The 14,990-nt window shown below is 41.2% G+C and overlaps 1 protein-coding gene across 1 annotated transcript in view; it reads left to right on the top strand.

Annotated features, from left to right (window-relative positions):
• cdh13 (cadherin 13, H-cadherin (heart)) overlaps nucleotides 1–14,990 on the top strand; it is a 241,191-nt gene that overhangs the window by 26,942 nt on the left and 199,259 nt on the right. The window contains exons 4-5 of the mRNA XM_054619535.1: nucleotides 975–1,186; nucleotides 13,474–13,587. Coding sequence (XP_054475510.1) covers nucleotides 975–1,186; nucleotides 13,474–13,587 — 326 coding nt within the window. The remainder of the gene's footprint in view (nucleotides 1–974; nucleotides 1,187–13,473; nucleotides 13,588–14,990) is intronic.

Below are 14,990 nucleotides of genomic sequence, written 5' to 3'. Positions count from 1 at the left end.
AGACAACATGTTTGTCAAGAAACATGTGGCTGCATGGATAATGCTGTCATGTCACATGGACTATCCTGTTGCTATGTCATATTTATGATTGCAGGCAATTCCTCAAACAGAATTTACCACCATATGGTTGACGCAGAGACTCGTCTGAGACTTGACATTTCCCTGCACTTTCAGACCCGCGCTGAGAGTTGTACAGCACCATGTGATTCATGTTGCACGTGCTCTCCCGATCAACAACACGTGTACACATCCACACACACACTGCGCACCTCCCTCCAAGATCCACGGACAGCAGGGGAGCATCACGGGAGGCCGAAGTAAAGAGGAGGTGAAGAACGAGGGAGGGTAGAGGATTGTCGGGGGTTGAGGGTGGGGGAGGACACGGGGATCATGTCAGACACCTAGGGGGAGTGTGTGGGAGCGATAAAGGGAGGATGAACACGATCAGAGGGGATAAAGCCTGGTGGAGTCCTAGGCCGTATCTCCCTCAGTCAGACAAAGCAAGCTCACATGTGCACACGTCACATGCACCTAACTCAAAGGTGAAACTCTTCCCCTGTAACTTTAAAACCTTTCTCCTGATCCAGTCTTGTGAGTGGGTGCATTTTTCCTAGTAAATAAAGCAGCACTGCAAAAGCACGTCCCACACATTGATAAGTCTACAATGGGTCATAAATATTGCAGTAGGCTTGTGAGAATCAAGATCACAGATTTTTTTTATTGTAGCCTGGCTGACGGTGCCTTTCAGAACCTCCTCCTCTTTCCTCAGGGTATCTGTTCATCTTCAGGGCATCTGTTTGTATCAGAGAAATACTTGTTTTTGTGGATCGTTTGGCAACCCCTCTTCTTTACAGCGAGGTGTATACCTCAGTGGCTGCGTTTCATTTGTCAGGCTTTTACCTTGACATTTCTGTTGTTTGTAATTTGTTCCGAGTGAAGGCATGACATGTACCCTTTCTGTGTGTTCCTTCCAGTCGAGTTTGACGACTGTGCGGGGAACGAGGGCGTGAAGTTTGACGTGTCGGACCCCAGCTTCTACGTGGACGGGGATTTGAATCTGGTGCCGCAGCGAGATGTCCTGCACAGCCGGCCAGTCCTGTTCATCCACGGGCTCAGTGCACACGCAGATGACGTGGCACAGGTGGAGGTCACCGGACTGCCAGTTCAGTCGCCGCACACTCTCAGGGTTAGTAGACATTTCTTGTAATGTGGTTTTGTGTGTGTGTTTTTCTTTTTTCATCACTTTCTTTATTTACACTTCATCAAAATCGAAAAGGGCACACTTCATTAAAGATTGAAAAGGTTACTTTAATGTAGCATAACTGAACATAACATAGCAGTGATTAAATAACAATTCCCCTGGGTGAATAAGAGGATTTACGAGCTGCTTTATAGTTTGATATTTTGAGGAATACACAAATTGGATTTCTTGCCCAGATTTAGGCGACAAGGTTAATGGCGCTCTCATGCCTTTACTGCAAATATGACGCTACAGCCTTCAGCAGCAGGTTGAGTCAGTACAATGACTGGAAGCTAACAAAATCTACTTACCAGCGAAGCTAATTTACATGTTATTTCTCATTTGTTGTGTAAACTTGACACATTGTTGGTATATTTGCTGGACTACTTCTTGGCCAGGGGCAGTAACTTCCAGGAGGCTTGACTGGCTGCCTGCCAAACTCACTGTGAGAACCAACTCAGGAAAATTACTGCAAACAGCCAAGTAAGAGTTTGGCAGTCTGGCTTGTAGCAATTCAGCATAGTGTTATTTTTACACCTTAGTTTCTGTAATTTTTCAACACATTGTTAATTAGGGACCTGTAGAAGTGCTGGTAGGTACATTTTGTCATCTTTGACAGAGCTGGACAAGCTTTTTATTGTGTTTCAGTCTTTGTGCTAAGCTAGGCTAATTGGCTGTTGGCTGTGAGCTCGTTATGGTGCCAGTTTCTTATCACCATAGCAACATCAGCCCAGTCAGGTGGCAGAAATACCATGTGCCTCAACAGACAATCTCTTCAGTCTGTCTCTGTGACAGGACTTCATCCAGACACTATATGCTGTGTGCATAGATGACAAAAAGTAAGCAGACTTTTCAGCTAACTGTTATAGAGACGGTTAGATAAGATAAGATAAGATAAGATAAGATAATCCTTTATTAGTCCTGCAGCGGGGAAATTTGCAGATGGTTATGTTGATTCAAAATAAATTGTTTGTGTTAAGTTAGCGCTGACTTCCTTTAACTATCAGGGACCTAGTGGTAATTATGCTAATATTAGTAATGGTTAATGAGCAGAGCTGTGTTCAGTGTTTAAAATTAAGCTGTATGGAAGTTTCTAGTTCACATGTTACACACCCGGTGTTTTTGATGAGAGATTTAATCAGCTGGTGCGCAAACACTTACTGTTAATTACTTAAGTTGGTTCCATTTTCAGCTATAATTAATTGTAGCACCATGGGTGGTGTGTTCTAAAGCATGGATCTCACACACCACCATCCTCACACCCCTCTATCGTGGTGAACTGTTAGCAATATGTGCCCATGTACCTGACTCTTTAAGCATTCATCAAAGTTGTATAAACCCACGTCTAGTCTCCATGTCCTGACGCAACCCATACTGCTGATAAACTCCCAAGCCAGCAAATTCTCCCAGCACAGTATAGCTTAATGTTTTTCCTGTACAGCCACAAGAGTGGAATCAATTTAAAAGCAAAGCAAAGAAGTTTATTTCTCAAACTTTCAAACTATTCCTTTTAATGAGGAGACAAGATGCTTCATTTAGCATGGGAAGCTTGCTTGGAGATGTAAACACAGGCACTGAGTGTGATTCACTTGACGTTCATGCATTAGTGATCGTTATTGCAAATTGGGAAAAACTTGACACTCATGAATGTGAGGCACGCTCATGCGACCTTAATTATCACCAATTAACATAATTGCACCACCTCAGAGATGCCATATTAGGCAGTTGAGAAACACCCACATCCATAATCTTTGTAACCAAATGGACATTTGAAGGAAGTGGGAAAATAACTTAAGTGATGCAGGTATTAAGGTGATACTCTGTGTCATATAGAAGAAAAATAGCCTTCAGTTTTAAAACAAGTGGAGGCATTACAGCCTCAGTAAAAGATGACAGAATAGTGGGAGAGCACAGAGACGGTGATTGATGTTACATCCATCAAGAGGACAATAGAAGAAGTGAAAAGAAAGGGGTTTGATTTACTAAAGAGGAACATGTGAGAGACGCTGGAGGAGGCCGGTAGAACAGCTGCTGCTGTGCTCTGCCAAACCTACGAGCATATCATCCCCATCACCAGAGATGTGCAAGTTTTCTAGTGCTGTTGCAGATGGCAGCAACAACTGATCCCAGCACTGAATCTGTCCACAGGCTGATGAATTTAACATTTGATGACAGACAGTCTAGATTATTGATCCAGATTACTGACACTTAAAAATGTTTATCCTTTGAAAAGACGCTAAACACTTTGAAATGTCTCAGTGAAAGGGAAAGTCTTGTAAACAGGTCCACTGTGGGTCTCACATATGCTTTGCATATGCTCCCAGTCAATGCCGTGCAGTGCTTGAATATAAGAATAAATCGAAACCACTTAAAATTTAATGAAAACCCGAATGTGGAGACATTTCTTGTGTTTATAATCATCATTCATGCATTGGAGAGAGGAGGTAAGGAAACACTTTTCTACAGGGCAACATAAACAGCTGTAATGTTTTTGCACCAGGGTTTGGTGCATGAAAAATCACACTTTTGACTGGCCAGCTCCTATTATATGGAATTTTGGCCGGTAAGCCTGCAGCCCAACACTGAGCTTTGTTTCTCTGCAAATGTGCCCTTTTGTTTGTGTGCTCAACAGAAATGTGTTTCTGTAGCCGGCAAATTGACTGCCTTATAAAACTCTGTGCACCTGAATAAACACCATTGTCCCTCATTCATATCCTCCACATACCTCAATTCCCCCTCTGTTCCCCCTCCAAATGCACTAAGTTGATTAAGAAAAGTTTTCAGGGGCTGCAGGTACAGTTGGTATTCCCCTCATTCTCTCAGAGATCATCCGTCTTCCTGCCGCAGTGCTCAGAGTCCTGCTGCTACAATTCCTCCAGCCCAGAGCTTAATGAATGTCTCCATCCCTTTCAGCATGAAGCTGCTCTCATTTGTTTGTGCCGCTCATCATCGTTTATTTGGTTAGCCAGTCCATGGGTGTTACCTTGGCAAGTCATTGGGGATATAAGTGAATTAGTCTTTTGGCAAGTTATGTATGGGAAGTCAGGGTCCAGTGACAAATGTGACTGTCCAGCCTTTCCTCTGTGTGTTTGATTATCATGAGACTTTCGTGTTTGTAGATCACTTTCACAAGGTATTTTTTTAGTCCATTTATTTTTAGGTGGAGAATAGCATAGTAAAAAATGTGTATGCCTCTGGGCTGGCAACAGCATTATGTTTGGGGTGGTCCGTCCTTGTGTACTCCCGTCTCTGCGGAACGCCTGGTGGGAATGGCTTCAAATTTGACACAAATATCCACTCGAAGTGAAGGATGAACTATTTCGATTTTGGTGTTCAAAGGTGAAGGTTATTGTGAGCTCACATCTTTCCCATTCGGGTGAACGCGAAATCTCAGGAAAGCCTGCAGGGAATGTCATTACACTTGGCTCAAATATCCACTTGGACTCAAGGATGAACTAATTTGAATTTGGTGGTCTATACTTATTAGATTAATCCTGATGACTTTGATGTTGCCCCTGACTGCCTCTACCATGAGGTTGATGTTGTCAATGTCTAAACTATGTGAAGGGATGCCATAAAATATGGTACAAACAGTCAGGTCCCGCCTTAAGATAAATGGTAATATCTTCTGTAATCCTCTTTTCATTAAGCACCACCATGAAGTCAACATGTTGTCAAATACTTTTGTTTATGACTATATATCTGCAAAACTAATGATATCTCCAGTATCCCCAGCTGTACTTTGCTTTAGTGCTAATGAGCAAATGATAGCATTCTAATATGCTAAAGCACTTAGCATCAGCATGTCAACATCAGCATACTGATGTAAGTGTTTAGCTCAATGCTCTGCTGTACCTCAGAGCAGCTAGCGTGTCTGTAGACGCTTTGTCTTGTTTCAGTGAAGACTTCAGCATAATTAGAAACAGTTAGTATAAATGATGTAACCTACCAAACCGTTAGAAATGCATTCACTCACTGAAGGGAAATTCTGGTTTATTACATCTTGGTTCTCATTTTTGTAGCTCCGGCCATCACTTCTATGGGCTACGATAACACTGTATCGACTGAAGTGATTGTTGAGATCTGGGAACATTGTGACATTGGTAAAATGTCTGGCAGAGAGAAGGCGGTTAGATATCACAGACACATTGTTAACAAGGTTCACTGTTATTAATACCATGAAAAGATGGCAAAATCTACAAAAATAAGACCCAGGCATGATCCTTTAGGAGGTGGTACACTCTGAGGCAAAAAAACACCATTCATATTTAAAGCATATAGCACATTATTAGTTTAAGTAAGTTGGTTAAAATCATTTTGTCTTTTACTTTTTGTTTCTCCTTAAATTGCTGCTGTAAGATACGATCGAGCTCTATCAGTGGGACATGATTACGTTTTTTATCTTTCCTGTGGACAAAGGCTTTAATGTCTCTGTCTGTCCCAAAGTAGATTTACATAACTGTTAGTTGCAGAGCACACACTGTCAAGAAGTTCATGAATAAGGCAAAGGGTTGAAGAGAAACAAAGATAAAAAAAAAAAAAATAGTTCAAGGGTGGGGAGGCAGGGTTGTTAAAGGCTCTCATTATTTCAGTATCAATTATTTTGCTGAAGTTCCTCAAGCTTCAGGACTCATATCATCAGAAAATCTATCGTCCCTTTCCCCGTCCATATCCTGTAGTCCCCCCCCCACACACACACACACACACGCTTCTGCACCGTCTCAAGTGGCCCATCAAACAGGAGTTCAGAGCTGCAGCAGCTTCTAAAGAATCAGTAACTAACTCATGACATATTTGAAAGCTTGTTTCTATGAGCTAGGGGTTTTACTTGTTGAATGGCTCTGCTGACAACACTGACTGCACTGGGATGCTGAGCTTTATATCTCCAATCTGAGATAGCACTCATGGTACCCTGTTTTTCAATTATTGTACCACGGAAAAAGGTTTCTTGAATGAAATCTCTTTGTTATGCTCCTGTCAAAGTTAGGTTTTTGTATTTGCCCAAACCTCCCTTTGTTTCCCCTGTTACGCAGAGCGGAAACATTCCATGGTGAAGTTATTGGCATAACTAATGTTATCGTGGCAGGAAATATTGGCTGATGATAATTGATAAGTGCTGTGAGCGAAGGTGGAGAGAATCAGTTTTTAATTCCTCAGCGAGAGCTGTTAGTTTGCTGTAACACAGGCCCAAAGGGAGAGAGGCGGCTGATGAATGATTCCTATTATGAGCAAAACTATGAATTCAAAGAAAAATGTATCCCCCCCACCCTTTTTTTGCAACCGATCAATATGTGAATTAATGGAAGAATGCATTTCAATTTAACAAAATTTGTGCTCCAAGATATGGACTTGTTTGTGTGTATTATTCTGTGTTATTTTGGTTGTGCGGTGCAGAACAACAGCTATGCAGAACATTTCCTTACCTTCGGGGGGCATTGACAGACGCCATTCAAATGTAACAACTGATAAGAGGCAAAATAATCCGAGTCCAAAAGCCTATTTATTTTTGCTTTTGTTATGTTTCATGCATTTTTCGCGCTCTGAATGAAATGTAATATTGCACCCTGAGCTAAATCCTCATCCAGCAATGGCAAATAGATTTCCTCTAACCAAGCTTTAAATGTTCTCTACGGCTTTCTGAGGATGACTAAGATGTGACATATTGCAACCACAGCACAACATTTCATATTGTAACACACAATACAAACAATCTCCATATGGTCATTCTGTTTACTGACTTTGTCTATTGTCTTTCTGTTTTAATTTTTTTTTTGCTGAATTGGTTTAATATACATGTGTTCTAACTTACGCAAAGCTTGTATGCGTGGGAGCGAGTAATGGAGAGGAAACCAAAGAGCTAAACGACATGTTCATTTACAAGAGCAGCAATCAAACCTTCACCTGTCAATTATTGATGTGCATAATTCCAAAAAAAGCTGTGCTAATTGTAGCAATGCTTTGTCTCACATCAGATGAAATGCTGGAAGAAGCGTATGAAAAAAGTATTTAGCAATGATTATGCCAGCGAAGACAGGTTAAATACGTCACCTTTAATCAGTTTGGCTTATACAAGTCTTAAAGATAAGGGATTTTAAAATGTTAACATTAAGGGAAATCATTTTTTTTATTGTCATACAGAATTGTACACGGTGCAGCACAACGTCGTGAAATGTAGTCCCTGCATTTAACTGATGCTAGTATTGGGAGCAGTAGGCAGCCGCTATTCAGGAAGCAGTTTGAAGGTTTGGTGCCTTGCTCAATGGCACATCTCCGACTGCCAGTCCACATTCCATACAGCGGCTTGCCTGGCGAATCTTCGTTCCCCGAGCAAAGTCCATACAGATTGAGATTGCTGTCCCTGCGTAGCATTCTTAAAAATGTTTGAATAAATCCTTAAATTAGGTGACAAGTGAAGCAGAGAAGCTAAAATTAGATTGAGATTATGAAAATGAAAATGATGCTCAGGTCTCTTAGATTTAGTTACAAGCCTCCCCTTTAGTGTGCTGTACCAGCTGCAGAAGAGAGAAGAGTCTGAATGTGACAGAAGTGAAGGGAAACATGGATCCTCACATGGTTGACTTTTTCAGGTCAGCAGAGGATAACAAAGACATTATTTAAGAAATGGGTTCTAAGAAGAAGAATCAATTTTTGTTTTCTTCTCGCAACAGCTAAATTATTATACCAGTGGGGTGAAAAACTTTAGAACGAGTGAGCTTTCTAAATACAGATGACATGCCCTTCTACAGTGCTAGGAGATGATAAACTCAAAGCATGCTGGATCCGTGGTCAAAATTCAAACAGACTTTTTATCCGCCCAATTTGCACAAACTGACATATTACAGAATTTTCCTCATAAGAACACGGATGAGATTTAGTAGTCTCTGTAGTGCCTTTGAACATGACTTTGCATGCAGTACTGTAATGTGCTCTAACATCTGAGCCATGTAATATGAAGATCATTTATAGGAATAAACATTATTGGCCTCAATGTTTGTGCAATTAGGCCAAATGCACTTATAATAGGGGCAGTTTTGCATGGCTTCATTTTAATAATTAGCTTATTTTCATACAGTTATGTCTGGATTATTTTCAGGTCACCCTCTACACCACTATTTGCAGGTGCGATTGTACGCCGACGTATAATCACTTTGGCGCAGTATTAATTAATTCAGCTAATTGAATATTTGAAATGAGCATTAGTCACCAGTGTCTCGCTGTATTCCGCTTAAATAAGATGAAGAGTGTTTATGCTCCGTTGATTATACTTTAACAAAGTGTGACGCATTGTGCTGTCAACACCCACACTGAGGGACGTGTTATCAGGCGAGTCTGTGAATTCATGTTGTTTTATTTACATATATACTGCGGACACTAACATAAGTTAGCTTGGCTGACATATCCGTGTTTTACTCCTCTTAGCTGTACATCCCCGTCACCACTGGCTGATGCTGGCCTTGATATTGTCCATTTCTCACCAGGTCTCCCAACACATTGTCAGGAATGAGTAATGACACTACTCTAATATAGCATTGAGAGTGAAAATGGCAGAATGGACAAGGACGTGACTTTACTGCCACAGCAACTGTGCACTCCGATGACAATGACAAAGGCTCTGTCTCTCTCTCCCTCACACATGCAGGGGCGCACACACACACACACACACACACACAACCATACATATACTGTAGTACAGTATACATGCATGTAAACACTGCAAACATATGACCTTCTTATTGACTCGTCAGGACTTTTTCATTTTTCTTTCCTTGTCTGGACACTTTCAACTCAGTATGCCGAGATGCCCTAATGATCATTTGAGAGACAGAGACAGAGAGAGAAGCAAATGTATTAAGGCTGGATCAGGGCTGATGGTGCGGCAGTAATTTATGAACAGGATGCATTAAAGATTCATGGCTTCCTTCTCTTACGGGTGTCACCAAGCTCTACGCACACTATTCATCACACGAGCAGACTGCAGAGAGAGAGAGAGAGAGAAAGTGTGAAGAACAGCTATTGCTAAGTGAGAGAAAAGATCGAGGGAGAGCTGCAAAGTGGCAGGTAAAAAGGCGAGAGGATGCAAAGTAAGGCTGCATGTTATCTTTCCCAGTGGCGAGCCTTCCTCGACGTTCATATCCGACGGCCAGCTGACCGCGTTTGTCAGCGTGCCTCGGCCGTCCTGAGCCACCTGCAGAACATTGATAGGTTTTTAAGCGCCACCACTCCCTCTCCTTATCCACTGTATCTCAGCTCAGTGAAGACGTGGATTTGACAGCGTGATCTATCTCAGCCCCTAACCCCTGTCACCAGTCCCCGCATCCAGCCACTAAAAATACCTCACGGTACCTGTTTGCCTCACAGCTCTTCCACCCACTCCTTTTACACATATCCCACAGCTGAGACCTGTGCATGATGGGATTGATCCGCTCATCCCTGGGCTTCAGACTCTGGTCGGGTTTTTTTTCCCAGGCAGTGCTTAAAAGTCCATCAACTCGCTTGGGATCCGGTCACATGCATGTACACACACCACTGCCTTTTGCTCTTTAGATACAAAATAGGTCTCACAATCTCTCACAGCTTGGTGCAGTTTTTCTGTTTAACTGCTTCGGGGCCAGTTTTAGATTTGGACATTTGGAAGGTCATCCCCCAGTGAGTTTGTTAAGAGTGGTCATTTCAGAGACCGCTGTGTGTGTCTTTAGTTCGTTCTGGTCGGGTTGTGTTTATGATTACTGTGTCATTGTGTTTCCTCTGACCTTCGTAGGTGGAAGTGGGGGGGGGGGGGGTTGTGTGTGTGACTGTTTGCCGTTGCCCCCTCTGTCTGAGTGTCGCCACTGTGCTGTAAACAAATGGCTCCGTCTTTCCCTCTTACCTGTTCTCTTTCCGTCATTCTGACAGGGGTGAGAGTGGTGCCAGAGTCTCTGTCAGCCAGGAACAGGAGTGTGAACAGTAAACATGCACACACACACACACACACACACACACACACACACACACACACACACACACACACACACACACACACACACCAACCGCGTCAGTGTGCATTGCACGTTGTATAAAGGATTGTACAGTAGGCTATAAAAGACGAAGGACAAAGGAGACTATTTGCATTGCAAATGAAACCACATAAAAAAAACCTCAGGTTGGAATTTTCTCTTTCATATTGAAACAGTGTAGTGCTTGTAACCAGGGCCGCAAGACAAGGCTTGTTGCTGTGGTGTTTCTTTCATTCTCATCTATCATTTTGCTCAATATTTAGGAGAGGACTGAATATAAATTGTGTGGACAATGGACTGTGGTTGCATCGGGCAGATCAGATCGGTGTTAAGAATGGTCACTGTTAAAGTCAAACTGAACTGAACTTTAGTCATTTGTTTTGCTGTCAAAAACATTTGGGATTTTTGTTTTTCTATGATCAAGGAAGAAAAAAAGGTCTATAAATGTTATTTTCCTGCCAAGCCTCTTGTGGACCATTTCAATGTCTGAGCTTTGGCAGGAACAGAGAAAAGGAAGAGAGAAAAGGTAAACAAACTGTCAGGAAACTGTGGCTGACAAGTCATGGGAATAAAGTGTGTTGTTAGCAGTGGTAATGAATGGTAAGAACCATATTAGAACAGACTGAGATAACAGACTGAGATAACATTAAATAAAGCTCATCTAAGCTTTCATTATCTAACTAGGTAAGTAGCAAGTAGCCTGCAAACTGAATTTAGACATGCAATTTCCCTGGTGGATGTTAGTTTGGTTGCTAGTTCAGCAAACCAAGACACTGCAATACGTACAATTCCATGTTTGCAAGTTAGATAAGAAGAGGACTTCAGCAGGAAAAATGAAGTGGGTTGTTGTTCACAGTCGGTGGCTTTTGTGTTGTGTAGCAGGCAGCTGTCTGGCTGTTAGTCAGTGAAGTGTGACCGTCTCACGTTACTCCTTCATGCTGATAAGCTTTATGAAACAACTTCTGCTCATAGAGATTTAAAGTGGGAGGGGCTGCTGGTTCTGGAAGTGTTTTTCCCCAATTTTTTCCCCAATTCGTCAACCAATCTCCTTAATGTTACTTAACACAGGAATCTTACAGATGATGTAACGGCCCTATAGGATTATGCGATGACTATTTAATTATTTCAGCTCTTGTTTCTTAGATATCATGTTTTTACCATAATAATGCTGTGGTTGACGGATCTATATACTAAAATACCCATGAGCCTCGGCTGCCGTTGTTCATTCACACCACCACACCAATTCACCCACAAATGCAGCAGAATTTGAAAGTGAATCAAATTAAGGTGGATGAGGGTTTTTTCAGTGTTCTCAACACCATCATCTTTAGATCCCACTCACAGTTAGCAGTGTATCTTTGTTTTTCTTTGTTTTTTTGTATCAAATAATTTATAGTTTTTAAAGCAGTTCTTAATTTTTTGCACTTAGGATTTAACAGCAGGAGGAGTTTCATGCTGATGCAAGCCGTAGAAGTGCTCTCCCCATGAGTTCCTTAACACTGTACTATAGGAAAAAATGAATCGAACTTTTACTTCCAGGACCAAGGGTGGCCAAACATAAAACTGAAGTCAAGAAAATTAAAAGATGTAAAGTATAAATTTCTATTGTTTGGGTTTGGAATTGTATCAAAGGGAGAGCATAGGACATGCACTAACAGAGCAGAAATGTACAGTATGCTGTAGGAAGGCATGCAGTTTAATTTCAGTTTGACAGGTGAATAACATCTGTAGATCAATCATAACACATATATTGCTCTTGTATCGGGTGAACTGAGGGATGGAAGCTCTACCAGAGACCCTGTGATGTCAGTGAGGAGTTCCCTGCTGAGAGTGTAAACCAGATACATAACATTCTTTCTATTAATGAGGGTGTTTTTTATTGGAGTAAAAGCATCAGAAGAAAAATGATTGAATACAAGACACTTATCACTAATGATACACATTATACACCCTATAGCTTCTCCCACTGTAGGTACTTTCTCCCTTTATACTGTGTGTTTACATTAAATATGTTTTACCAGATCAGAGGCAAACTGGTATAAGATGTTATTTGCTGTAGTCCCTTTATAGTGGAAGGTATTTATTATAATGTGCATGATTTTTACTCATGCTTCATCCTTGAAGTATGACTGCCATCTTTGTAAGAGACACTTTACCTGACAAAATAATACTTATACCATGGAAACTAGAAGATACAAGTCTTTGTGATAGTGTGACCTGTTCTGGTTTCATGCTTTGGTTGTCTTCTTTTGGAAGCGGGTGGCTGATTAGCTCTCTATGCCGGTAAGGACCTTTCTTCTAACCTGTTTATTTTGGGAGATCAGGATTAGCAGTAGGTTTTAAATTACATAAATAGAGCAAAACTAAGGGCATGAAACAGAATTTACAGAATGGGAGACAAAATGTTTATCTTTTGTATTGAAATGAATGTTAATGTTAATCATAACACATGTTTCGAGGAAAGCATAAGCATGTTTTATGGACATATTTGTATGGGTATGGCAGGTCATTTTAGTGTGTCTTTGTTGTCCCTCCTCGGCTCGTGTCCAGGTGTGCAGTCAGTTGACATCCTGGTCTCTCCTGTGGGTCATCACCTCTGTGTTAACAGCCAGGATTCCAGCTCATAGTGTCAGTGACTTTATTTCCATCGCCATCCAAGCAGTGGGATCCTAAGTGGATCAGTGATCTGAAAACTAAGAAGCAAGGGAGAAATATCTCCCTATGCAATACAGTAACAACCACGTCTTTGTTGACAACAGCAGGAGGGTGGAAGATGAAATTAGATTATGCTATTGTTCTCCCAAGAGCAAAAATAACATTTCAGATTGGCTCCTTCTGCATGAGCAACACAACCGCCCTGCCAAAACCATGTCGTCTCTCATTTCTTCAGTTTTAACCATCTCTTTTCACCTTGGTTGCTCTTGCTTTAATGCTTTGTTGTTGTTTTTCTACTTCTCTCCCTTTCCTTATTTAACACACAGGCTTTGCATTCCTTATTATATAGTACCTACCGTCATCAAACATTTGGAATCGCTACAAAAGTGTTACAGGTTTAAACATTTCAAAATGCATACTTTACTGCTTGCTGTGTGTGTGTTAAGGCCTCGTCGGTGGGGATGAGGGTAATGGCTAACAAGATGCCAACAAGTGAATTTGGGTAGTGTTGGTGTCAATAGCGCTCCACAATGTGACCTGTTCTGTCAAAGTTTAACAATATGGTTTCTCTTCTTTGTGTTTTAGGATATCCTGGGTGTTGGCGAGACGCTGCCATTCAGATCTAAGAGATCCTTGCTGATCCCTCCTATGATTGTAACTGAGAACCAGAGAGCCCCCTTCCCCAGGAAAATTGGCAGGGTAAGTAACACACCATCCTATCATAAACTCAGGGTGCCTGACTTCCCAACACAGCTTTCAATTCTTACTCTAGAATTATTTCATGACAAAAAAAAGCTCAGCCAGGAGAGAGGAAATTGCCCAAGGTATAGGACCAAAGATTGGATATGTGCATTATTTAATGCTTTAGAAAATATTACGTTATGGTCTGTCGCAGTTTGGTCATTTTTTGTGAATTCTCACAATGGTTTTATTCAGCCCCACAAAAGAAAGATATGATGTTCTGCTGAATACGTTAGACAGCTCAATATACAATGTATGGGGAAATATAAATATGGTGAGAGGAATAAAAGACTGTGAAACGAGAAGTTCTGGGATTACAATTTTATATCAAATCACAGACAAGCTTCAAGTGAGTCCCTTATGTGATTTCCAGCCACTGTTATGGAGCTAGATGCTTTAGACTTAGTTTTAACTTAGTCTCCTTTATTTCACTGACGAGTGTTAACAAAGTCTATTTGTATTGTAGTACATAAATACAATGAAAGTATTTTTCTCATTGTATCCCATCATATGAACTCTGGGGAGCTTATTATCATTTTTCTTAAATTAATTTTAGCTTAGAGTTTCTATCTCTTTGACACACCATGCAGTAATCTTGATGAGATACAAACTCACTAAGGGCTAACACTGAACACGTTAGCTTAAAGAGTTTCTATTATGTCAGACTAATACAGAAAACACAGGGACATTTCCATCAGAGTTGTTTATGCCCCTTTCACTCACCACCAGAGCAGGCTAAGCTTCATTCAAACTCAATTATCTTATAGCCGTTTATCACGAATGTAAATTTGTCAAAAGATCTGAAGCAGACTACTGCTGCGATGCTCCTGCTTGAACTAAAAGTTCAGTGGCTGTAGCCTAGCGTACTGTTCTTCTGACTGCTGTTGAGGGCTAATACATAATAGCCGAGGCCTAATCTATCCCGGGTATACTTTACTCTTTATCTCAATCTGACAGTGACTGACTTGCTGTCCCAGATCAGAGAGCCTGTCACTCACAGACTCATGACCGGGCTCATGGAGGTACAGCAATACCTTGCTGCTGTTGTTGTTGAGTGATGATGGTGGCCATACCCAACTGAGATCAATGAGGTTTGGACCTCTGTATTGTATTAGAGGTATATATAATAAAGCCTTGAAATAATTGACTAGAATAATTTAAATTTGATGCAGAAAATGTATTGGACAAAGCCAAGATTACCACGTTGCTCATCTGATCAACGTCATACCTTGTGTGGGTGTGTTGTGAAGTGAATGATGTCGTTGTTTCTGCAAAAAACTTTCTGCAGAAACAAATCTGTATTCAGGTAAGCAGATCATTTTACGAGTGGACTGGTTCCTTTCTTTCAATTACTTTTGTCT

This window comes from Anoplopoma fimbria, chromosome 19, assembly GCF_027596085.1.
Source record: "Anoplopoma fimbria isolate UVic2021 breed Golden Eagle Sablefish chromosome 19, Afim_UVic_2022, whole genome shotgun sequence".
NCBI classification, from domain to species: domain Eukaryota; kingdom Metazoa; phylum Chordata; class Actinopteri; order Perciformes; family Anoplopomatidae; genus Anoplopoma; species Anoplopoma fimbria.
Note: the sequence above shows the minus strand (reverse complement) of the source record. Positions and strands in the feature narration are given on the sequence as shown.